General features: G+C 42.6%; 1 protein-coding gene across 1 annotated transcript in view; it reads right to left on the reverse strand.

Annotated features, from left to right (window-relative positions):
* NCKAP5 (NCK associated protein 5) overlaps nt 1-27,191 on the reverse strand; it is a 322,734-nt gene that overhangs the window by 95,503 nt on the left and 200,040 nt on the right. Inside the window, exons 6-7 of the mRNA XM_088521803.1 lie at nt 26,486-26,576; nt 14,464-14,613 (exon numbers count right to left, since the gene is read on the reverse strand). Of these exons, the coding sequence (XP_088377929.1) occupies nt 14,464-14,613; nt 26,486-26,576 (241 nt within the window). The remainder of the gene's footprint in view (nt 1-14,463; nt 14,614-26,485; nt 26,577-27,191) is intronic.

Below are 27,191 nucleotides of genomic sequence, written 5' to 3' on the forward strand. Positions count from 1 at the left end.
CAAGGAAATCCCTGGACAGCATTAGCACACTATGGCAGCAGGTGGTACATTGTACGAGCTCCTAAGAAAACAAGTTCTCACTAACTGGCTGGCTATTACACATCACAGGAGATTTTTAAGAAATAAATGAACATTTCCTCTCTTAAAGGCTCTGCACTTTAGAGGAAATGGCTTTGCACTTTAGAGAAGGGACATTTATTAAGATATTGCTTTGAATCATGTGCTTTTTTATTTTTCTTTTTAAAGAAAAGGAGTGAAACATAAAATTAAACTCTGTTGAGATTCAGGAGGGCTCCTCCTCTTGTTTCAGCAAGAAGCAGCAGCTTAGAGAAGCCAGCAGCTCTGCTCTGGTTTTCATAGGCAGCCAAATTCAGACCATGCCTAAGCGAGCACAACTCAAGTGCAGCCACTGGAACTGCATCCACTTACTGCACATCCAAATCTGACACAAGATAGCCAAATACACTAACATTAGTATTGAACATGAGGAAATGGGGCTGTTATCTTATTCCGAGCTGCTGTTCAAGAGCAATATCAGTGATTAATCGATTGGCCTAAAGGGAAAACGTGGGGACGAGAACAAAAATAAATCAATGTGTGAAATACTATGCAAGGCAATATATACCTAGGATCAATCACATTACTGCGCTCCCTGGTCGGGCTGCAATTGGGAAATATCCTGCCTGACTGAGGTCACAGGCAGGGCAAATCTGTTGCTTAAAAACATGAGAATTTCTCTTCTCTTATTTCCATTCAATTGCTCTGTGGAAAATACATTTTTCCTCCTCACGTTAGCATGTCCTTTGTGACTATATACTACAACTGTCTGTTTCTACCCATCTAATTGGGTAAAGTTTTGAAGAGTTACCCTTGGGTCACTGTGAAGGACAAAACAACAGGGTAAAAAGTAAAGAAAAAAACGCCATTGCTGGAACGAGGCAGAAAAAGGAACCTTCTGCCATGCAAAGAGGAGGCAAGAGGAAGACACAAGCTGTATCCTTAGCAATAAAGTTATTTCAGTTGGTGCAGGTACCTGTAACGCACTGCTCTGCTGGGGCTAATAGTCAGGTTTCCAAGACGAGTTAATGAGTCCAAATGCAAACTGCAGAGCTGCGCGCTCCGGATAACCCAACTACCTTCTCCCGAGGCACTGTATGGAAGGACTATGCTGTTTATAAAGCTTGTAAGATGACCTCTTTCTCTGTTGCACTCCCCCTGCGTTAATTTAATCAAATTAATGTACTTACTAGCGCAGTCTTCTCGGCGTGGTACTGGCTAAGCCCTAGGAGATCTCACAAAACTGCCTTTCTGATGGCATAGATCGAATCTAAGGTAACGGGAAGAACATTCGCTGATTATTTAATAATAAAAAAAAATACTACAACTATCAATATCAGTACAGGAGGTTCAAGTACACTGGCATCAAGAGCACTGCAGGACAGCAGGAAATTATCCTGGAGCAGGCAGGGAGTTTTATCTGACACGGATCTAAGAGGCAAAGACACAAGCTTGCAAGGTTCAAAAGAAAGTAGGACCCAGTGCAAGGCAAGGGGAACTTGGGCTACTTCAGCCATATGACTTTTTTATTGAAAAATCTGTTTTAGCTCATTTCCAGGCTACAACAGAGCAGCAAGAGAAGTGCAAACAAAGTATTTCAATGGAAGCAACACGAGAGAACAAGATTTTATCTGCTGACATAATGCAGAGCACCCTCCCCTAGAACGCAGCCCTCTCACCTGCAGCTGCTGCTGCGACCCCTCTGCAGATGATTTTACCTAGCAAAATACTTCTTTTCTCTGGTCAATTTCTCAAAAGCTGACCACAACAGACTGCATCTTCCTCTTTTAACAAGAACATTCTTAGAAATAATAAGACATTTAGACCACAAGCATTAGAAATGGAAAGATTATTTGGGGAGAACCGATAATTTGCTTGTTTGGAGGCAGTTAGGAAACGTGCAGGCGCAGCGAAGGTGAAGAACTGCCCTTACTAACAGAATATTCCTGAAACCACGTCCCAGTTTGTCCTTGTGGGGTCCGTATTAGCCAGGGGAGGAAGGGGAGGACAGGGGCACGGCGGGGCCGCGGCCGCCGCCTCAGGACGGGCGCGAGGCGGCCGCACACCCGGCTCCACAGGGCCGCCAAGGCCATCACCTCCCCACCTGCGCAGGGAAACGTGAGCGCCGGAGCCTGCGGAATCAGGCTGTTAATTTCAGAGGGAGTTAACTGGAATTAAACGTTTAGTTGGTGCCTAAGCGGTTCTCTATGGCACCATCAGTAGCGAGAACAGCCTGGCGCATCGGACTACTGGATACATCTGCTCTCTTCAGGCATTTGTAACTAGTCTTAAAAACAACACAGATTGAACACTCAAAAATAAGCGTTTGAGTGTCTTCTGCTATTAATTACTGAAGTGACAACATAATACAGGGAATATTGAATTTCAAGAGTGTGTTAACTGTACAGATTTCACATGTGGAGTTAAGTATACCTTATATATAAGGGGGAGTTATGTATACCTCATCTATATGGAGCTAAAAGGCAGCGCAGGGGCCAGGACTCCCACACGAAGGCAGTGTGCCCAGCTTCAGCACCTGCAGCATCTCCGTGGAGCTCCCTCTGCCCCAAACTCAGCTACAGTCTCCATTTCTTCTCTATCTGCATGATGTCCAAAAAACAAACCACTATTCGATGGAGGAAAAGCACATCAGCATGCAGCCCTCATTACTCTTCCTAAGGCCAGTAAAGAGAAAGGATTAGAGAGAAACTATTTTTTTGCTGAGTAAGAGTTGCAAGAGGTTCAGTGCTAATACTGGAGGTGAACTGGGATTTCCTATGCAGCCAGTGAATGTCCAGGGAGCACAGGGTCTTTCCTGGCAACGTTAGTTTGACATGAACTTCAGCTGTTTATTAAGTTTATGAGCAATGCAGCTTTCTTTGCTGCCGATGAAATCTCATGCATCATTATGTAAATTAAAAATACAAGACACGACCCTAAAACCCCTCTCCCCCGAGCCTTCCCTTGGAGACAGGAGCTGCAGCAAGCACTGCAATGGCTCCAAAAGTGCTTGCCAAGAACCATCCTCCAGGCACGCTCCTGAGAGAAACTATTTAAAAAAACTACCGAGTTCCACTCCTTGAAATGATAGATGTGTTGGGATAAACACAGTCACCTAGATCTATAGCACACGGTTGGAAAAATCTCATTTCGCTCAGTGAAGAGAGTGCATTTTCAATTGCATCACCTGCCTGATTGCTAAAAAAAGTAAGTTACATTATCTGTTGATTACGTGCAGGAAGGTGCTATACATGGAGAGATGGGCATGGAAAAAAACTACCATTATTTAAATTATAAAAGTCAGTCTGAAATATCAGATTCACTACAACTTTGCAAGGACTTTTTGCAGAACATGGTTAACATTTATTTCCATAGAGAATATCTGACAGGTTTAATAAAACCAAGATAATTTTCCTTGACTTCTGTGGCTTACCTTTTCTCCACAGACTACACCTATTGCTCAGACCTCCTGGCACCAAATCATTATTCTTACAGCCATATTCAATACTTTGAACTATTTAAAGAGTATTTGTTATGTCAGCCAAGGAAGTAGCACAGAGAAAGAGCTGTAAGAAAAAGCCATTGTACTGGGATTTGAAATATCACAGAAAAATCTTTATTTATTTTCTCACGACAACAACAGAAAAAAACATAACCAAATGTTTGGCTGTGTTAAATCTGACATTTAAATGTTTCTCTCTTTTGTCTTTCTTCTTTTGTAAAAGATCTGGTGCTCAATATAGTATCTTGAAGATCCTAAAGTGTACCTATAATTCTCATGAGTGCATGACCATAACTTAGACACCGAGTAAAAGCTAAAGCTAAGCTAAAGGATATTCTGAACGGTATCTCAACTAAAATATTAATGTGAATGAATAACTTGTGTGCTGCGACCAAATCCAAGTCCAATTAACTTTTGAACCACTGCTGGGGCTCTTCATGGGGACACACCAAATGTCTTAGATGAAAGCTCCCAGGAGGAACCACAGTTGATTTTTCAAATGAAGTATTTTAAACAATCATTGAACTAAGTAGTTGGGGAATCACCAGTCACTCTCTAACTAGAGCAACAAGAAAAGCAGTGGAAAGAGAACAAATCTTAAGAGCTCTTCTTATGCACAGTGGGCAGAGCTATTTTCAACATCCTGGTGTACATTCACATCCATACTAAATTGCCTTGCTTTTCCCATGATGAAAAGAAAAAAAAATGCCAAGAATTTAGTCTGGTCTAGGTAAGAGTGTAAAAAGCAGAGAGGAAGTAAAAAAAGTTCCTTTAGTTCCTCAGTAGCTTAGCTATCCGTGAGAAGTGCCTTCTCTTCGCTGCAGTACTCATACAAACTTTGATTTTGAAGCCTGCCCAAAAGATACTTTCGTTCTCTGCGAAGATCTCAATTTCTATTAACATCCCACAGTTGAGGAGCATCAACTTTGCAAGCAATTCGGCACGCCAATGACGGGAACTGCCAGGTGTTCGGCAGCACGCCGCAAGGACGAGGAAGCAGGGGAGGAAGCGCAGAGCAGGAGTGGGCAGGAGCTGGCAGGAGGGAGGCTACAAGCATCTGGGAAGGAGGCGCATGCAGAGACACAGCTGCAGGCGTGGGCGACGACAGATGGCCAAGGGAAAGGCGTCCTGAGCACAAAGGTGAGGAGAAAAGGGCAGCAGACCAGGAGCAACAGAGCCACGCGAGACCCGCGCTAGAGGAGCTAAAGCACCAGCAGGTTACAGAATGCCTTCAGCACGATAGTACTATTGGGTTTTAGTTTCGGGTAAACTTTAAGATTGAAGAGGGAGCTAAAACGGTTTGCCAAACTGTTAGCGACAAGGAGCTCTGACAAGACTGGAATAAACCAGGCTGATTTTGGAATCAGTGGTGTGAGTCATCAGCAGTCACTGGATAACTTTGGAAATGAGACTTTCCGGATCCATCTTCCTACCCTGACTATATTTAAAAAAAAAAAAAAAAAAAAAAGAGAGAGAGAGAGAGAGAAAAGTTCTTAGGCACAGTTCAGAAAACCAATTATATAAGTCTCCTACAGAAAAGAAGATTTAAAAGAATCCAATAATTAGGATTAAGTAGGTTGGCCTTTGGTGACTGATCGGCATAATGAATCTAGTGATGTGAACGGCCAAGCTACTGGGCCAAGGAGAGGCTTCTGGCTGAATCAGATTAAAGGCATTGGTTGGAAGAAGATTAGTTGCCACAAAGCATTTAAAACATTGCCAAAAAAACCCTTAATTTAGTTTTGTGATCTTTTTATACATTTACCTAAAGTGATTCAAATTTCCCATAAACTAAGCAGTTGTCTTCCAATGAACAAAAAGCTTTCTCTCCTAAGCATTTTTCAGAAATACTTTCCTTGCCCATGAATGATAGATGCTGTATGCTTTCTTCCATGAAAAACACCATAATTATCAATTTTCTTATCCATCTACACTATAGTCCATGGAAAATGTTTTAAAAAACAAAAGAAACAACAGAAAATCATGTAAGAGGAAAACAGAAACCATCAAAAAGGTCCCCTCAAAATGAAGCTGCCTTCTCAATTCACTGAAAGGAAAATAGTGCCTTTCTACCATCTCCTTTTTATCGTATAGCTCATTGAAATCCTGTCTTTCTTTCTCTCTTTACAGGGTAATAAAAACATAATATGGGAAATATCTAACATAACATGGGAAATATCTAACATACTTCCTCATCTGCTTAATGGCGATGGTACAAGGGAAATTACCCCTCTAATACATTTGAATGTTTAACTTCTCCTAAGTGAGTTTCCTCCCCAAAGCTTAATTTATTTAAACAAAACGCATCTTTCTATGATGAATTGCAAAGGGCAAGAGGGCAAAGTTCTGTAATTAGAAAGCAGCAGTTGTGTGGCTCTTCCCTAGCAGCTATTCCTTCTGCTGCCGCTCAGTTTGCTGCAACTTCCATTGAGTCTCACTCACCCGCAAGCAATGAGATTTTCACACATGAATTAGGCTTTTCACTTGATAACTTCAAGGTTACAATTTGACGCTACCCCAGTGGTTTGCTGTTTGGTGCAGAAATGCCAGGTTGTGAGCAGCGTTCTGTCCTCAGCGCTGCAGGCGGCGGGAGCCCGGGCGGGCTGTGGAGCTGTGAGGAGGCCGGGAAGGCCATGGGGTATGTGGGGAGCTGCTTCCTCCTCCACAGCACTCATCCTCCTTGGAATGCGAACGCTGCGCTTTTGGATGGGATTAGCAGTGCCCGACCACAGGTGAAGGAGGCAAGTACTCTCCTCTGAAGAATGGGATTGCCCCCATGGGTGATCGAGATGGGGTGAACATGGGTATGGCACCATCCCCTGTCCGTGCTCACAGGTGAGCCGGCACGGAAAGCCTGGAGTGAACAGAGACAGTTCAGACATGCTCTTCCTGCAGAAAGGACCTAGGGGTTCCTCCTAATCTAGGTGTTCCTCACACGTGGCAGTTTGGCACTAGGAGCTGGATTCACTCATCTTCAGTCAAAACCTTAAATCCTGCTACTCTTCCACAATCTGTTTTCGTCTTTGCTTCATGTGAAAGATAAGTCACCGCAGCAGACTAACGCAGGGCCCTGGGGCCCTCTTCTCTGTTGCCTCTTGCCCCATGTCCCCAGCTGAAGGACAGGAGCACTGCCAGGCACAGGGGCAGGAGGAAGCTCGACAGTCCAGGGCGCTGGACTCCAGGCCGTGTTCTCACTCTTCACCAGGCTGCAGATGGGCTACTGGGGCACAACAAATTGGAAATGCTTTGTAGAGGGTGCAGGCCGTCTGCAGCCAAGGCAGGAGCTACACTGAGGATTTGTGTATCTTACCAGATCTGCTTGGCTACCAAAACCAAGTGTCCTCCCAAACAGCTCTCATGGACTCCTCCATTTATTTCCTTCAGAACAACCCTAGTCAACTTCCTTTCTTCATCACCAGCCAGAACTTTCTAAGAAAGTTGCAAAGTGATGCAACTGCGAAGAAGAAAACCTGGAAGAGTCGAAACACTGAATAAGCCAGACAGAGTTAACTCAAGCTGAATTATCCTCACTGCACAGATGTCATTTGCATCCGTGCAAGTAACAACCCTTAATAAGCTTTCAAAGCTGACACAGTATTCATCATTGATTAGATTTTTCAAATCAAAATGACTACTGCTTTTACAAACATGCTTAGATGAGCACTGACACTAACTCAGCGGATCGGTTTAAGCCACTTGCAATCATGCAGGTGCTTGGGCAGCATGTATTTTAGTCCTTGAAGGCTAAACCAGGCAGGGACCCCACTGCTCCATAGCGGCTAATGAATCACAGAATGGTTGAGGTTGGAAGGGACCTCTAGAGATCATCTAGTCCAACCCCCCTGCTCCAGCAGGGACACCCAGACCACGTGGCACAGGGTGGCATCCAGGTGGATTTCGAAGATCTCCAGAGAAGGAGACTCCACAGCCTCTCTGGGCAGCCTGTGCCAGGGCTCTGTCACCCTCACAGGAAAGAAGTTCTTTCTCACATGGAGGTGGAGCTTCCTGTGTTTCAACTTGTACCCATGACCCCTTGTCCTGTCACTGGCCACCACTGAGAAGAGTTTGGTCCCATTCTCCCTACATCCTCCTAACCTAAGCCCTGGAACAGTCTAAAAGATATTTATAGATTCTGGATTTCCAATGTAAAATATTCCCAAAGTTTTCCACTGTGCACTGTGACTGGGTAAGGATGTAAGACCATGTAAAATCCCACATACGCAGGAGGGCAAATCAAGTTTTTATGAAAAATTTCCAACTTATAAATGTTTGACTTCACAGGTTAAATAGCACTTTAAAATAGTTGTATATAGACCTACATATACCTGAAATAGCTGTACAGGGATTGATGAAAGTATAGAATAAATTAATTTTTTGGACATTTCTGGCTAATATTTTTAGTACATTTCTAAACAAACAGAAATTTTAAATTATTCCAGTGAGGAAAGCATGTAAGAAAAACTAAATTTTAACAGATGGTTTATGCTGACAAGAGTTTTAATTCACTGGATTTCATTAATATTTCCTTTCTTTGCAGAGCTCCAAATACAGAGATGTTATCAGAGATTTTTTTTTCGTTGTAAGAGTTAAGATATCTGATCATAGCTGCTGAGGGAAATTAAGTAGCCTTTCATGAGCAGCCAACTAAAACTGCTATAGGCACAAAGGGGTTTCGATATCCAAGAAATCACAATTAATTTCAAGTATGTGTAAGGGAATACAAGATGGGATGAACCATTTGTTATTTGTCATCTGTTTCATTTGATTAGAAATACACTGGTATTCACCATTTGTTGCAGATAGTTAGGGAACGGCGGCCGGAAGATATCGTGCTGTACGGAAAGATAGGGCCCCTAGTAGCCAATAGTGTTTAGTCTATGGTGTAAGCAGACGGATGTGACGTTGTAAACCTAGATATATAACACCTTGTTTCCCATCAATAAACGCCATTTGCCGTCCACCACATTGCTGTCAACTAGCTGATAGCCCGAGTGTTTTGGGGGTGGTCGCCGTGCCGTCCCTGAACCAGGTCGCTGCAGCCATTTGAACTGCAACAAGTGGTGCCGAAACCCGGGAACGTCATCGCCTGGATGAGCGAGCAGCGTGAGCAGCAGCCAGAGCAAGTGGACCACCCCGGCGAAGGGGACACTACCGAATCAACAAGGAGGATGGAAGCCCTCATAAAGGTCGTATCGCAATTACATAAGTGCTGGGGGATTGATTGTAAGCCAAAAGATTTTACTCTTGCAGTTACAAGGCTTTTGAAAATTAAGGCTATAGACCAGCCGGTGGATATTCTCCACCCTGAACTGTGGGACAAATGTACTATGGCATTAGCTGAGGAGACAATGTTCTCAGGTTGTGGGAAAAACCTTAAGGCTTGGGGAAAAGTTGTACAAGCCTTACAGAAAGCTATGAAAGAGCAGGAGACTTGGGTAGCAGTAAAAGACTGTTTATTGGCCACGTACAAAGTGGGAATCGGGACAACTGCGCAGACTTTGGACCCCCCAGATGATGGCAATTCTGCTGAGCCTAAAGGTCAGCAAGAGGGTGAAACATCCCCTCCATCCCCGAGCCCCGCCCCGCTTACAGAGGAGCAGAAACAGCCGAAATCTGTTTGGAGCGAGCTAGCCGAGGAAGCCAGGAACATTGAAAAGAAGTCAGAGCATGGTGACGTCTGGGCCAGGCCACCACCCTATGCCCCTCAAAATGGCGCCGAGCCACAAGGGGAAGGGCGGGGCGAGGGTGCCCCCGGCGCGAGTGAGGCGCCGGAAACCAATGGGAGTGACCGGACACCTGAGGGCGGCCCGAGGGAGGGGCCGAGAGGAAGTCCGAGGGAGGGGCGGAGAGAAGACCCGAGGGAGGGGTCGAGAGCAAGTCCGAGTGAGGGACAAAGAGAAGACCCGAGGGAGGGGTCGAGAGCAAGTCCGAGTGAGGGGCGAAGAGAAGACCCGAGGGAGGGGTCGAGAGCAAGTCCGAGTGAGGGACAAAGAGAAGACCCGAGGGAGGGGTCGAGAGCAAGTCCGAGTGAGGGGCGAAGAGAAGACCCGAGGGAGGGGTCGAGAGCAAGTCCGAGTGAGGGACAAAGAGAAGACCCGAGGGAGGGGTCGAGAGCAAGTCCGAGTGAGGGGCGGAGAGAAGACCCGAGGGAGGGGTCGAGAGCAAGTCCGAGTGAGGGGCGAAGAGAAGACCCGAGGGAGGGGTCGAGAGCAAGTCCGAGTGAGGGACAAAGAGAAGACCCGAGGGAGGGGTCGAGAGCAAGTCCGAGTGAGGGGCGAAGAGAAGACCCGAGGGAGGGGTCGAGAGCAAGTCCGAGTGAGGGACAAAGAGAAGACCCGAGGGAGGGGTCGAGAGCAAGTCCGAGTGAGGGGCGAAGAGAAGACCCGAGGGAGGGGTCAAGAGCAAGTCCGAGTGAGGGACAAAGAGAAGACCCGAGGGAGGGGTCGAGAGCAAGTCCGAGTGAGGGGCGAAGAGAAGACCCGAGTGAGGGGTCGAGAGCAAGTCCGAGTGAGGGACGAAGAGAAGACCCGAGGGAGGGGTCGAGAGCAAGTCCGAGTGAGGGACAAAGAGAAGACCCGAGGGAGGGGTCGAGAGCAAGTCCGAGTGAGGGACAAAGAGAAGACCCGAGGGAGGGGTCGAGAGCAAGTCCGAGTGAGGGACGAAGAGAAGACCCGAGGGAGGGGTCGAGAGCAAGTCCGAGTGAGGGGCGGAGAGAAGACCCGAGGGAGGGGTCGAGAGCAAGTCCGAGTGAGGGACGGAGAGAAGACCCGAGGGAGGGGTCGAGAGCAAGTCCGAGTGAGGGACCTGGAGCGAGCCCGAGGGAGGGGCGGAGAACCGATGAGAGCGGACATTTCAAAAAACGCCGAAGCCCAACGAAAAAGTACCGGAGCCCGGAAGTGACCAGTCAGTCGAGTTCCGACTCCGGATCAGCCACTAGTCAGGACGAGTGGCTCACAACCGATTCAAACTTAAGGAAGGAGAAAAAGAAGGTAAACATCCGAATTAAAGAAAAACCGGCGGGAGCATTCATGATTAAGCATGTTGCAAAGGAAGAGCATCTGACCCCAATTCAGGTGGCTGTTACCTTCAAAATAAAACTAATGAAAATTGTGAGTTTCTGTTCACAGGACCGGATCATCGGACACCCCCGTAACCCGTACACCCCGGTGGCAAGCATCCCGCCCGAGCCTGCGAGTTCCACGCTGACCGAATCCAGAAAACAACAAAACAGCCTCCGCAAGAGGGGGCTGCGATGCCTTTGCGTTATCTTAATTTTGCAGCTTGTCACTATAGGACAGGTAGAGTCACACCAACCCTTTAAATGGGGTACTTGAACAGATCGAACAATCTCAAGCAATTAGTACAAAAATAACTAAATAACTACAGGGCCACCAGTTTTCAGTGCCATGCCTTGCCAACTAGCACCCATTGAACCCTGTTCCAAACGCAGCCGGTACAAAATTTTGTTCACCGGTTCGCCGTGGTTAACCACCCTGATATCCACCTTGACAGGGCTGATCACAATGATCATGATGACGCTAATCTTTGGACCCTGTATATTGAATAAGCTCATGCCGTTTGTCAAGAATCAGCTAGAGAAGGTTAACATCATGTTAGTAGAACACCAACAACTGCTTTAAGAATATATCCACTCAGTATTACCCCCAAGTTATCCCAAGGTACACCCTATTCCTACACCCTGGTATTACCTGTCATCCCCTACCTTTTACGCGCCTTCTTCTTTGTGCCTTATGTTTTATGTCAAGTTTATGATATGTAATTTTAAGATTGGTATAACTATAAGAATAGAATAAGATAGTAATAAGAATAAGATAGTTGTATTTTAGCTAGTTTTGTTATGCATAGGGAGGGGGGAAGTTGTTGCAGATAGTTAGGGAACGGCGGCCGGAAGATATCGTGCTGTACGGAAAGATAGGGCCCCTAGTAGCCAATAGTGTTTAGTCTATGGTGTAAGCAGACGGATGTGACGTTGTAAACCTAGATATATAACACCTTGTTTCCCATCAATGAACGCCATTTGCCGTCCACCACATTGCTGTCAACTAGCTGATAGCCCGAGTGTTTTGGGGGTGGTCGCCGTGCCGTCCCTGAACCAGGTCGCTGCAGCCATTTGAACTGCAACAACCATTTAGTAGAGTAGAAACAGAAATTGCTGTGGGTGATGAAGTAAAAAGATTATAGGTAAAAGGAGCAAATGAGAGAATATATATATATTTATATGCTTTATCAAAGCACATGATAGCTTGCAACTTGGCTCACTACAAAGGCACTTTATTACGCTGATTGCTATTGTTCAGTGAGAAAATTTCTAGGTTAAGTGGAAGTTAATAAAACCTCAGTAGTTTTACAGACATTTACTTGGCAATACATTTGACAGCACTCAAACATAAGAAAACAATAGAAACGTTAAGCACGACTCCACTGACGTGAAAACCACTTAAAGAAAGTTTCCTCAAAAGCGGAGCCTTTTTTGATTACTGCTGATAATTTGCCAGTCAACATCAGCGAGTGCAAGACGACAACTGTCTTCCTTGCTGTGCCTGAAATTGCTGAGGAAAACCACACACTACCATGGTAGTACCCAGGGAAGGGTGGAAAGAACTCACGTGATGTAGAGAATAGGAACTTTTTCATATATATGCCAAAGAAAGCAAATTAAATGTTACATTATACTAACCATCCATTTGTGTCTATGACGGTGGATAGCTTTTCTACTTTGGTACTTAATTCCCCTAAAACTTAGTTCATATTTAGCCAATCTATTTTTTTGGATGTGATCAGCCGAAAGAATGTACCAGAAAAAAAAAAAAAAAGAAAATAAAGTTATTGCTACATCTGTGTTCACGTAATGAAAACGTTATGCCACTTGCTGAAATCTTTCCCTAGAAGAACACCTGTATATACACCCTCCTAACATATACCTGTATAGCCACACCAATACATACACAGAGATACGTGTGTGTGTATATATGTATAAACACATTTATTTATATGTTCGTCCTCCCATCTCAGCAGGAGGACACTTCAGCAGTAAGGCAGTGAAAAAGGGTAAGAAAGAAGGATGGAACAGTTTGATAATGCTCCTCACAGATGCAGCTAAACTCCGGTATGAGCTACGCTTATCAGCGCAGCAAAACCAAAATAAATGAATAAAAGAGAAAAGTGATATGAGGAGATATTCAAAGATTTCTGATATTCATTTCATTGCATTAAAAATATTAGCAGATTAGGTCCCACATTTTGAAAACAGGAATATTACTTTTAGTAGGTTCCATTTATAGGCAGTCTGAAGATTCCCATGCGGACAGACAGAGGGCCAACTTTACTAAGTACTTTATTAGCCCTGCAGATTTTATTAACTGTGTATGAGACAATAAAATCTAATCATGCAAATAAGATTAAAGACTCTGACACCCACAGCATAAGAATTAACAAATAGCCATCTTGCTTCCTTTTTATATAGACTAATGAAATATTTAGACTAATTGCCCTGCAAATACTGAAGAATTAGAACTGCTAATTACATATAGCTTTAAAGAAGTATGCCTACTAATTAATAAACCATAGAGTCTTTGACATGACAATTTATATCCTCCAAGAGAAAAAAAAAAAAAAAAAACAAGGGCAGAATATCTAGTATAAAAAAAATTCCACACAGCTGACAACTCTGTTTTAACTGTCTTAGGCCACAATTAATGTTGGTCCTGCAATTCCTTTTTTCTTTGATAGCTCCTTAGACGACATAGATTAATTCTTCAAGCATCAGCATTTACTAATAAGCATTTTAACAAGCTACAGCACAATGTTGAGATCAGTGAGAGAACCTACTCACTGACCTTCCAGACCTAGATTCTGTCTGTCCATCACGTTACGTTATATATCTAGGCAACTGGCCATAACTGATAAAAGGCTGTGACATGATTGAACCACTTCTCATCAACTGCGAGGTCACCGAGGACTGAAACTGTCACGCAGAGTGATTAAGAAGAGAGCCAAGGAAACACAAACCATGCATATTTGGAAATAAAAGACCATAAGGAGTCCCAAGTCATTCTCCATCATCAGACAGAGCAAGACTATGGTAAACTACAGCACTTACTGAAGTTTACGGCCTTGGTAATTTCCTATCATGTGGATATTCTATTTCTTCTATCTAGAATTCATGTTAGTTAGTATTTAGACATTTGTCTAAGGCTTTCAAGTAAAAAAAAAAAATACATAGGTTGCCTACACATTTCAAATTTTTATGACACAAAAGGAATTAATAACCCCTTCACTGTTACTCCAAAGTCTGAGGCCCAGTGATGAAGTCTCTGTTTACCTAGGCAAAATGCCACGAAGGTCATTCTCCAGCATTCACTTACCGTATGGATAACACAACATATGGACGTGTACCAAAGCAAATGGAGCAAACCCTTAGTAAGAAGTTGAAATGGTGTCTTTGTACTAGTCCAAAATTAAAATATTCACAGGCTTAATTTTTATACAATAAACTACAATGAGGCAATAGCAATTTTATGATAGCTGTTATACCACCAGTGCTATTAGTCTTACACTATTAATAATTGAAACAAAACCAGTAAAAACAAGTTTCTATTTATATAATCTCAACTGAATTAAAATTATCCACAAAATTCTTTTTAAAGCTAGATATATGGCACTTAACATTACAGAGGGTTCCTTGCAGTGGCTGTGATACTGAGGTTCTTGCTTGTCCTTGGTAGGTCAATTGAAAGTTAAAAACAATCAAAAACCCCAAGAAGCTCTGAAACATTGAGTATAGGTGAACCGCAAAAGGTAAGACTTAGTGGACGGTGATTCAGTGCCAATAAAAGAACAGGATGTGGGGAAGACTTTATGTATGGAACTGTTTAATTTCTTACCTCCAGAGCCTTCAAACGCTCCAACAGCAATTTTGTCTTTTCTTTCTCCTCTTCGGTGCTGCTGCTTTCACTTCTCGAATCTTCATCTATTGCCCCGTGATTTTTTTCCATACCTTCTTTGCATTTTCTACTGTCTTCTGAGAGCTTTTCCTGAAATGATTTTTTGAAATGTCATTATTCACAGGTTAAAATGAAATTAACTATGCAAGTGCCTTCAAATCTCTTTTGTATATGAATGAAAAAAGAGACAGCAAGTTGCTACTTCCATAATTAGAGTACTAAATAAATGAGGGAATGAAGGATCTGTTAAACATGCTGCCATGCCTGCTCAGCAGAAGCGTATGCACAACTGAACTCCTATATTTCCTTCAGAGTTAAAAAACATGGAACTCACCATTTCTGTTAATAAAATAACTCGCACTTTCTTCTTTAAAAGTAGCAATGTGAATTGAGCTTACCAGCTTTCAGTGGAAAGGTTCTGCCACTGAGATAAAAAGCAATTTACCCAGGAAAAGCTAACATATGTTTATGTCTAATGTATTTCACCTTCTCCATCTAGAGCTAATATTTGAATTTCTAAAGACCAGGCTGACAAGCACACTGCTACCGAGGAAGTATATTCCACTCATTGGTTTCAGATCCGCGCTAACATATAACTCGGGACACTCAAACTGACAGCAAAATTTGCAGAAGTGTCCCAATCTATTTATTGTAAGTCAGATCGATTAGGATATTAATAGGTGTTGTTGAGTGGGCTAGGGCTGCTGTGTTTCACAAGAGGTCTATAAAAATCATAGGTTTGAACACTAAGTCCTATTAAATACATTAGTTACGTGTTCAAGTCCTATGTGTGGAGAGATGGTGAGCATGACCAGTGAGCAAAGCATCATGAGTACAAATACCCAACGTAAAATATTGAATAAAAGGACAAGCATAAGGGGAAAAAGGGGTCAACTGCACAGAAAGACAGTGCAAATTATCATTTAAGTGCAACACAAGGTAGACTGACTCCATGCTGAAACCCATGTTCTCTACCAGCAGACACAGTGTGACAACTAATGAGAAGTTTAAGGTTGGAAAACGGGGTAAATCAATACTAAATAAAAGGTGCTGCCACAAATCTAGAGAGATCTGTAAAGAGCATCTAGTTTTTCTGTGTGCCTTTTTGATATGTACATACACAAAAGGATACAACTCAATGATCTTCAGGCTAATCTGCACCCTCAGGAGCACCTCCCATAAATAACACGCAATGCAAACACCATCTAAGCACAAAAATATATATTTTTGTGAAGAACTAATCCAGCTTGAGTAATCTGCTAAGTATGTGATAACTCTTTGAGAGTTAACAGCAGCACATCTCCTTAATTAAAACCCAGAAATACAACCGAATTAAAAATCAAACACTGTGAATCACACTTCTAACAATGTCTCCTTAAAAAATTAACTAGCTTAGAAAGTGACTATTACCATGTTAAAACTTTAATCGAGGATCCATTTTATCAGCTGTGGCCTTAATCACTGAATACTCTTACCCAAACCATGAGGCACAAATCCCATTTTGAGCCTCAAAACTTAGACTTCAAAGAGTCAATCCAAAGGTCCCAGCATTAGTGTTATCCTCATCATACAGGAACCATAAACATATTATGTTTGCCTCTTACTTGCTACTCCCTGGTGCAATAATCAAATATCCACAAAAAGCATTAAACAACCTTCCTGTCAAGTCGCCACGATGAGTACATTTACACAAACATACCAATCAACTGAAAAAAAAAAGGTGTTTTTTTTTTTGCATTTTTATTAAACATAGGCACCACTTTGATGCAATTCAAACATAAACAACTGATTTCAGTAGACAGAGATGAGGTCCCTTCCAACCTTAAGCATTCTACGATTCTATGTGATTTAGATATGGCTAAAAGGGGCAGATACCTTTCCTGCTGGAAAGGCTCACCTATACCTCTTATACTTCATCTCAGCAGAGAGAAAACACAGAAATTAAATATTCAGATCCTATTAAAAGGAAACCAGGATTTTGCTGCACACTGTAGCCCCTTTCCCACTGAAATTAATGTGAATTTTGCCATCAAGACACACATGGGTAGTTTTTTTGGAGATGGCTTAAACTGTCCTTGCTCTTCTGGAAGAAATAGTATTTTGCAGACCTAAAACAACAGCCTATCCTGCCTGTTCTCCCTATGCGCTCAGATTGACCTGTAAATCACAGAAATAGCGAAATGCTCACGAGGCCTTTGGTCAAGCCCCACAGGCCTCGCTGCAGTTCTCTGAGGAAGCCCTGGAGCGCAGTGACCTGGCTGCAGCTCATCACAGAGCTGCTCGGCAGCTGCCTGAAGGAGGAGGGGGCAGCGTAAGACTCTCCATTTCCACTAAGAAATATAAATAAGAAAGATGAATTAAGAGAGCAGGAAATTCACTTGAAAATCCAAATGACGACTGACCCTGAATATGTCCAAATATAGATGCACAACATCTCCCCTGCAGCCCACCTTTGTGAATACTGAACAAGGAAGTGTTTCCAAAGTTAAGCATAAATAAAGGAAATAAAGGGAGTAGCTATCACCAGAGGAAAGACCATGTGGAAGCTCCCAAGGAGATACAAGACATCAAACTCCGTCCTCCAACCCCAGGACAGGCCAAGGCTGCCACTCTGCACACAGCTTCAGGAGCGCGGGGTCAAGAGCACCAGGAGAAGTAAACGATATGAAATGATCCTGTCGGTCTCCTGGGAACCCAAGTTCCCATTTTAACTTAGTGGAGATCCAGGAACAACCTGCACCATCTTTTGTCCAGAATCTTCTGAGAAAACGGAAATCATTAACACAGATGTCCACGGGACCAGCTCGCACCAAATATGAATCAGAGACTTCCTTGAATCTTTGAGCCCTTGGAGATACTCAGATCTACACCTTCACAAGTGGCTATATTAACCTAACTAAATATAATCCTGATATAACTGGGTCAGCTCTGAGCAGGAACTTGGACCAAACTTCTGAAATTTATTAGCAACAATGATATTACAGTGGTTAAAAACTGAAATTCTTCTGAAGATCTTGGCTGCATTTACTCCAAGTAGCACGCTTTAAACACATATTCAACCCAAGATTGAAATGTTCACAGGACACACAATGAGGCACTGCTTGTGATTGCTCATAATAATTGACTCGAGTTAAAAAACTCAGGATTGTTCAAAATGTAGCTGCTAACACATAATAATACAGAGAGGCAATGATAACAGTGGTCCAAGGTTCCCACCAATACTCAACCCATCCTCCCTGAGCTAATGAAACTGCTCAGCACATTCAGCACCTTCCATGAAAACATCTTGGAAGCCTCCCAAGGACTTTCCAGATGAGACAGCAGGTGCATGGTTATCTTAGGCTTCAGCAACCAGATTTGATGATCCTTTCACTTCTACCACCCTCTTCTATTCTGAAGGCACTCTCTTAACTCCCATACTCATGCTGCAAATTACAAAACACACACAGAATTGTTTAGGGAAGAATAAATCCTGAATGGTGTCTCTTGGCAAGCCATCCTGCAGTCTGGATGTGCTGTTGGATGAGGCGCTCGCGATGCTCCTGCCGCCGCGGAGCTCCCGAGGAGCAGCCCTGCCCATCACTCCGAGCGAGCTCTCCGGAACGGGCACTTCCACGTTGTGGATGTGGATACAAACTGCGGATGAGCACTTCTTTGTGCTTCCATGAAAAACAGCCCCAAGCGACGTACAACTAGCTTAATTCGAGCTGAGAAAAGGCAGCGATTTCTCCAAGTACTACTTCCTTAATATTCCAGTAAGATGAAAATTGTTTTGCAACGGCACCTTGCTCCCTTTCTCCCCTCAACTTCTTCCCTTTAATCATAATTAACACTTGTTTACTGTGCCTTAATCCCTCTTTAATATGCCCTTTGAAATTTGCAGTATCTTCTGATACCGTTTGCAACGCATCTCACACGGCAAACCCCGGGGTGCCTAAGAGGCTTGGAGGATAATTCGGGGAGGCTGAGGAATTCACACACAGTTTCCAGCAAGATGCCCCATACGACAGCAGTCACTGGTGCCAAGGGGACATCAATTTGCCTGTTTCCTCAGGTTTATTTTATTATTTTAGTTTTCTTTATTTGGTAATGGGAATCCTTTCAATTCATTAAACTCTGTGACCCAGGTCTGGAAAAGAAAAGTAACTGAGAAATCAAATTAGAATCCTAAAAAGGTTACAGAAGACTTAGTAGTGTGATTAAAATGATCTCTCACTGGAAGGCTAGAAATATAACTTTTGTTTTCACCTTGTTTTGAAATCTATATATTCAGCTGTGTCCTTTTGTTTTATTTTCCCCAGTAGAGTAGGCTAAAATATAGCTGAGGTCTAGACAGCACATCAGTAAATAAAAAAATAATATATTTTTTTGTGTAGCTGATACCTTTTGTTCAGAACAAGCTGACCAAAGCTGACGGAAGAAAAAGGGATGCATAAATATCACAAAATTTTACAGAAGTATCCCAAACTGTTCACAGTTTAACACTACTCTTTTAAGGCAAAATAAATAAAAATCTTCTTTTTCATCTCTGGATCTGACTTACAAAATGAACAAACTGAGCAGTAAAATCCCCCAGATTAAATACGTGTGATGGATAAAGGAATAAAGAGCTTGCTTTATGTCTCTAATATGAACCTACAAGCACTCACACATCAATCTAAATCCTCTACGTATTGCTCTTCATTCAACACACACCTCAGTATTCCAGACTATCACTCCTATTGAACAGATCAGCAGTTACGCTAATAAATTTCATGATGATGCTCTTAAATGCCTGTTCCATGTATCAGGCAAATATATTTCCTCTGAAAATGTTCCAATCTGAAGGGACTCTAAAAGAAGAAAACCTTCACAGTGAAATGAAATACAAAAAAAAAAGGGGGGGTAAGACTAATGGGTATTCCATGTCTTACCAGGTATGATGAGCCTATCAGACCAGGCAGAGCAGATGGAGTTTCTTGTCTTCAGGTCATCAAATGCAATTTAGACCCCAGTGTGCACGTGGACAGCCCCAACCTGGTGCCCAAATCTAGCTCGACACCATCGTGCCCCCAGTGCAGGGATATTTCATAGTGAGCAGCATCCTCACAGCTGCCACCTCACCTGGCACAAGCAAAATGCAAGTCCCCTTTCGGTCCTGATGGCAGGGCAGCGTGGCAGCAGCTCGCTGTGTTGTTATCCTGTTACCCTCTGCAAACTCGAAGACCAGCTGTGTTCAACAGCAAGGATATTTTGGGGGAATACAAAGGTTATTCTACCAGCTGAACAGTTTCTTCACACATATTTACATATGCTATGGGAAGAATAATGCAGCGTGATTTTTAAGGCAGATACTATACTTAAAGCAATTATCTTTCCTCCCAGGGAATGCACGCACCACGCTTAAACTTCCCTGAAGGGGGTTGCAGGTATGAGAGTAACTACACTTGAGTCAAGTGACAGTATTAAAATAGCCACTTCTGGCTGAAGTACAAACAAGCCAAATTCCACTGTAAACTAAATAGGGTAGATTTTATGGAGCGGCAATTTAGGCGTTACTCCAGATTTAAATTGCTACAAAGCCAGTTTTACTTCCCTTTGCAACTTTTTCCTTTTCATTCTTTTTTCTTTTTTTTTTCTTTAATAATGTCTTTTCACGATTTGGATGAAGGCCAAATTTCTATTTAATGAAACAGAACACACTGAGTGGATGTTTTCATGCCATGATGAAGTCTCCTGAGCACTTACATTTTTGACCCACTTTTCCACACACTTTTTTTCTCTAGGGAATACCCCCAAAGACGCTCTTAAGAACCCTCCTGAAGAAAGTATTAACTAGTATTCCTGTATGCTGGTACCACATTAACTGAGTAGTTCTCATGAGTTTAGAGGCAGACCTAAAAGGCTGCCTGTGGCATGTGGACAGGTTAGTTTTCTTACATAACCATGTAACGTTCCTTGAGGATGTTGATGAACTGCAGCTTGGTCTCACAATCTTCTCGAGACAACTCATGAGCCAAGCTTAGGAATCATCTTTACACAACAACACATCAATCCCACATTACGCCAAACAGCCTGGGTTGTCAAACATCATGCATTAAACCAAAATAAAAAGAATTACTTTTCTTCATCAGCAACACAAATTGTTCCCAGAATAAATATAGTAGTGTACTAACAACAGGTTCTTTTTATGGATTCTTTCCAAAAGAAAGATTTAGAAGAAAAGTATACAAATGATGTATCTACTATATTTCAGAGGGAAATCTAAAGGTAGAAGTCAAATCAATGTAATATATAAAAGTGTAGTAAATCATTCGTGACCTTCATCAGTTGTTACTATAGATAGATAGACGATTCTGGGAAAGAACAGCTTGTTTTCTGAGAAAGAGGCACACGACTACAAATTTTAGTTGTGAGACTTTGTTTCATTAAACATAACCCCGATGCTTTGTTACTGCATTGCAAGCAAACAGTGAAGTGGAAAATTACTTGCACACAAGTTCCTTGCAGCAAAACTACAATTTTGAACAGTGTCCAAGGAGCACCACCACCTTCCTCAGGGGGGAAGAGCCCAGCCTCCATTTAGTTAAATATTGGACCAAATATTTAACAGAATCTTTACACCTTGGAGAAGCTTATTTGCCAGAAGATAATCTGTAAGGAATTAGTTACCATAGAGCTAGCCATGGACTTCTCCACATGGAAAACAGTGCAGCTCCTCCAGCACAGAGACACAAGTTTAATTTCAAGGACACCTTTCCTCCTTCTATCTTAGATGTAGCGTAAAACCCTAAGTGAGTGCCACTTAGGGTAGTTCAACCAATGCCTTTTTTTTTCCAGCTGAGCTTTCCAGTCCCATAATCACTTCTGCCTGATCTGTTTTCTCAACACCTTTATGTCACCCACCTGCTAAGTCTGAACAGGTTATCCACCCGTCATCCACCTGTTAACTCTAAAAAATTACATAGATATTTTTTCCCTATCAAAACTTCTGGCAACATCCCATCTATAAAACAGAACTGTTGCACATCAGTGTCCTGAACATTAAACCTGTATAATTTTGTGTTGAGATAAAATTATACTACTAACAGGCAAAGTTTTTATTTCCATGCAAGAGCTATTAATGCGCACAGCTGTGCAAATTAACAGCAACAGTCACAGCACCTGCTGCACGTTGGAGTCTCATGGAGCATGCACATAAGAAGCTGTGTTGCTGTGGCCAACAAGAGCACCTGAAACGCACAAAGTGACCGAGCCCCTCAGCTGGAGACGCTCTGAGCGGGCACGGGAGCAGGGGGACGATCTGCTCCCTTAGAAGGTTGTGGCTTTCCTAAATCCCAGGATTTTGGCTGCAGTGGACACTGCTGGTACACCACCTGCACATGGCCACCAGAACAGAGTCCACCTGCAAAGCAAGACTCCAAGAGGCACAGTTAGGGCTCTGGAGACCTTGCACCTTTAGGCATCACAATTTTTTTTTATTTCCCCAAGTTTTTCTGCGGTTCCACGTATCAAGCTCCCAACAGCAAAACCTCACTTCCACATTTGTTTTCTAAATGTTACTTAAAGTCTGCCCAAGTTTCACTCTAAAATTGATTCTTTGCCTTTTAGAAATGTTCATATGCTAAGTAAAGTCTTAAGAGTAAACAAGTCATTTTCCAAGTTTAAAAGAAAATACAAAGTATCTTTTTTTTTCAAAAAGCTATTATCTGTCTCAGTACTTATAAAAGAGCTATTATTATCTGTCTCAGTACTTACAAATGTTCCCATTGCCACAAGATGAGCAGCCCATATGCACTGAAGACCCTGTAAATACACCTAAGACAAAATGATAAAGTGTTATCTTCCATTTAGAGGCAAAGGTCAGAGATGGACAGAAAAAGTGAATTTGTCCAAGAAAACTGAGAAGTTTAGGGCAAATGAAGGATTTAAAATATAGTCTTCTAAATAGTGCTTTAAATAGCAGCTCATCCTTCCTTTCTGATGTACCTGGAATGCAACTGCCTGGAGCTCTCGTGCTCCTATTGACCATTTCAGAATTGTAACAAATGGTGAACTTGCAACCAACTCTCTTCCTCTTCTATTTTGATCAAGGTGCACTGACAGATAAAGTCGAAAGGAGTTCAGAGTTAAAAGAAAACTCGAAAGACTTCATGTGAGTGATCTGTAGTCAGGTACGACTCCATGCAATTACCCAGGATTGTGACCAAGCAGGGAAGACAGACCCAAGGCTGCAGCTGTCCAGGTCACAAGAACCAACCTAGAAAGGAGAGTTCCTGTAGAGCCTGGTTTTAATCTCCTGGGTTCAAGCACTGCTCACAGTTGCTTCTGGGGATCACCTTGCCTCTTAGGTAAAGTATTCCTGTTTTGAATGACAATAACGTTAATGTAATTAATTGTGTGTTTTGCCTCTCATGGCCTTATTTTTAGGTGGATAATGTCTCTTAAAAACACTGTGAAAGAATCACACAGAATCACAGAATGGTTAAGGTTGGAAGGGACCTCTAGAGATCATCTAGTCCAACCCCCCTGCTCCAGCAGGGACACCTAGAGCACATGGAAGCTCTGATATACTATAGCCTTTTAACCACAAAAACTTCTAAGCAACAAGTTTGATGATTCAAAGCAATTTAAATCACACATGTTCTCTCTATATTTAGGTGAGTATTCACTATAAATCTTCCCTCAGTTATTATTATGTAAAATACCTGTATTATAAACTGTGGAGAATTACATTTGCAAGCCTGCTTCTAAATTCATTTACCCTAAAGAAATTACTTCATCCATCTGTAAGTCCAGCAAATTAAATTCCCGTAGGCACTTAGCTCTCTGGAAGGAGTAGGTTGTTTTGCTTCAGGTGAGAAGCTTGACAAAACCTAAAACAGTATTGCAATAATACAGCATGCTCTGGGCACTTACTACTATTCTTCTAACACGCTCACTATGCAACATTTAATGTTCATTAGTAATAATATTTATTCTGGAGTGAGGCATAGTGGTGTTACAACAAGCACTCAATTTCATATACGCCAGAACAACTATTAGATTTGCAAAAAAACTAACGCATTGACATAGAGAATAGATCAAGAGTGTTTATTGCACTGAAGTACCTTTTATGAGTATTCATATATTAATTTGAATAGGCTTCATATACCAAAACTAACACCAGAGTGCCAAAGAACAGGGACTCATGTCCACTCTCCCTGGACATCTTTTAAAGTATATCCTCATTTGTTCTGAAACATGTGGGTGTGAAGCTCAGCAGGGAACTCTGATCCTCTGTGGCACCGAGCACTGATTATATATTAAGAGGTGTGATTCAGAACACAGGGTGCAAGGCAGCTGCTTGATTGCAGAGAATGGCTTTCAAAACAATGCAGCATTCATACGTTCAGCAAGTTTTTACACATGCATCACTCAGATTCCACATAATAAAATCTTTTTTCGCAGTTCAGCTCACATCCTCACTTCCCCTCCAAACACAGGGCGATGAGGATATGGTTACCATGTCTGTGAGCAGCTGAAGGCGCGAGGGTTTAAGGAACCCAGGTTGCCTGGGTTGCACATCCAAGTGCTCTTCCCGCCTGTGGATTAGCTCGATCCATGTCGGACACTGCCTGGAAGCATCTAGAGCGTCACAAACGAAATGTTGCTCCTGTAAATACCGGGGCCTCTTGCCAATGTTCAGAGGATGTTTGCCCATTATTTCTGCACAGTTGGTTTCATTAACATACTCATTATTCACACATTAATGCCTTATTAATGCTTTCCAATGTTCAAATACTTCGGGGACACTTCAGAACACAGAGCCTTTGCCAACTATTTGGTTTGATGAGGCCGGGAGGTAACAGCTTTGGTCATTACACGTACGTGCCTGTTGCCCAAATCCTTCTGCACGGTTCGTATTGCCTAACTAAACAGCAAACAGACACGACGTGAGCCCATCGCCGCCCTGCACATGGATACCAGACATCCATACGAGGGCAGGAATGCCCTGCTTGGCAAGTCAACAGAGCCACTTCCTCCGAATTTCAAGGGAACAAAAAGCTATTTGCTCAAAAGCTTGTCAAAAGTGTGAACCCAAGGGGTGTGAGGACAAACAAATCAGAGAGACATTCAGAATAAACACCGTGTTCATGGAAATGGTCTGTATTTTTGACCTATTTTACCCATCACAGACTGGTATATGATGCAGGAGAGCAGCTATTCCTTCAGGAAAGGAAAAAAAAAACAAAACACACACACACACAAAAACATTGCTTCTGAGTCATGAATTAGGAATGGAAAAACGTAAATGGATAAGCAAAGGAATTTGCATCTTGGCAGTAAGGATTTTCCAAGAGGAAATTAGAATTACTAAAAAACAAAAGAAAACAAATAAAAGAAACCACTATATCAAACTGACCTTGATCTTATGAGAGAAACAAAAGAAAGCAGTAAGAGCAAGAAGAGAATGGGAAGAGAAGGATGCTTTTATGCAATGCAGAGTACGAGATTAAAAACAATCCTATAGTAACAGGTATAGGGAAGAGGTGACTTCACTCTGTCCAAAAACAAGGCTCAGGTTCTGAGAACAGGCTCAGAGCCCTGTGGACCAGCTAGGAACTGAATCCCAGATCCAGAAAGAGAAAGCAAAAAGTAACAGGACCCGGTGAGTCCCCGGGTCGGGGAGGGGATCCTGCCCCTCTGCTCAGCCCTGCTGAGGCTGCACCCGGAGCACTGGGTGCAGTTCTGGGCTCCCCAGCGCAAGAGGGACGTGGAGCTACTGGAGCGAGTCTAGCAGCTGACGGAGATGAGTAAGGGACTGGGGCATCTCTCTTAGGAAAGGTTGAGAGAGCCAGCAAGAAGAAAACAAATGGCTAAAACCAAACAAAACCAAACAAAACTACCCAAACCCCCGTTTGCCTGCAAACAAAATACTCTTTTTGCCTTTCTCGGTGACAAACGCAACAGCAAAAGCCAGGCAAGCTACAACCTAACTGTGGTACCACCTAACTGGTTTCTAAGGGAAGCCAGGACACAGGAAGCCTGTTAACAAAATCATTCCGGTTGTCTCCTGATCAACAGATGAGCAGAAGACTCAAAGTAGAGACTGAAGCCAAGGCCACTCCAGGGCAGCCATGCACAGCCCTGATGTGAGTAAGGAGCACACATTTAAACTGTGAACCGAGGAGAGTGAACCGATTCTCGTATTTGCAACGCAAATGAGCGCTGGGTAAAATAGGGATGCTTTTATTACACGTTTCTGACAGCGCAGGATTTCATTATGAGTTCAACAAAAAGTTTAATTTGACCTGAAATTAAATTTTCTGGGCTATCATTTTAAAAAGGAAAATTGATTACTTTGGAAGTTTAATCTGAAAGACTCTTTTCCGTTCAATTCAAGCTTAAAAAGAAAATTCAATTACGGTGGCAAATACTCTTTAATATATATTTTTGTTTAGCTAGGTAGCTGTATTTTTGGTCAGTCAGCTTCAAGAAAAAACTAACACGCCCACTCTTTTTGAAAAGTGTTATAGCTGAAGGGTTACAACTGAGTCCAGATTTCAATATTTTATTTCAGCATTTTATATCTTTATAAGAAATGCTTGATTCTGTTTAAAAAACTACAGCATAAAATGATCTTAAGCATTTTTTTTAAATTAATTCTCAGAATACCTGATTAAGCGATATTCCTGCTTCCAGAGACTAAAAAGGGTCTTCCACCATCCCAAGTTCATTACTTCCACGAAAGAGCGATATGATAGAAAAATGTAAACTACGACACAATCTTCCTTTCCCATAAACAACTCTGGCTTCCTTCCAAAACCTCTATAATTTTTGTTTTACAAAATTCTGCTCTCGGACATTCTCTCTCTATCCCAGGGAGGTTGGATAATGGACACTGCCACAAGTAGCAAGAAGAAACTATACAGCTGGTGTGGAAAGCTCACACTGAACGAGCACATGATTAATAAAAGAAGAGGTAACGAGTCACCAGTACCTGATACACCTTCATGATGCTGACAGTTCCTTCTCCATTGGGGCCCGAGGATCCTTGGTGCTGTAGGAGGTTTCTCACTGTCTCCTCCATTCTAGAGAGGGAAAATATTAGAAAAGTCAACTGTGTGGAATTGTTTCTGGAAGACTTGCATTCAGTGTTTTTGTTCTTTCCAAGAGCCTAATGTAACATTTTACTGGCTACCATGAAATTAATATTCAAAGGAAATCCTGGCCTTGTGATATTCTCATACTTCGTGTTATGAATAACACATTAAGGGCACTCTTTTATCTTCTGAATACGCACAGTAATTAGGTGTAATTGTTAAAATCCCACCATAGTTCCATTACAAACATTAAAAAGAAGTGCCAGCAAAAACCAGCACCTTGTCAACGCTGTAACCAAACAGCATGAGAAAATTACTGTCATTTAGGAACAAAACCAATCTGATTTCCCCAAAAAACGCTCTATTTATAGTCAATTATCAGTCCTGTGCAATTTGGGTGGACTGTCACGCACACGCTGCGTGTTTGCTCTCTGGTGGAGGTGCCGTGGCACGTGCCAGGCCAGTTGCTCACGAAGACAGAGCTGCCGAGCACGTTCACCCTCGCTTTGCCCTCTCCAGGGGATGGCAAAAACAAGCGTAGACCAAAGCCCGGCACCAGCAGCTCAGGGAAATCACCAGCATTCATCAGCCACGCTAAAATGG

This window comes from Tinamus guttatus, unplaced genomic scaffold, assembly GCF_059628265.1.
Source record: "Tinamus guttatus ecotype Peru unplaced genomic scaffold, ASM5962826v1 Tinamus_guttatus_pri_ptg000133l, whole genome shotgun sequence".
Classification (NCBI taxonomy): domain Eukaryota; kingdom Metazoa; phylum Chordata; class Aves; order Tinamiformes; family Tinamidae; genus Tinamus; species Tinamus guttatus.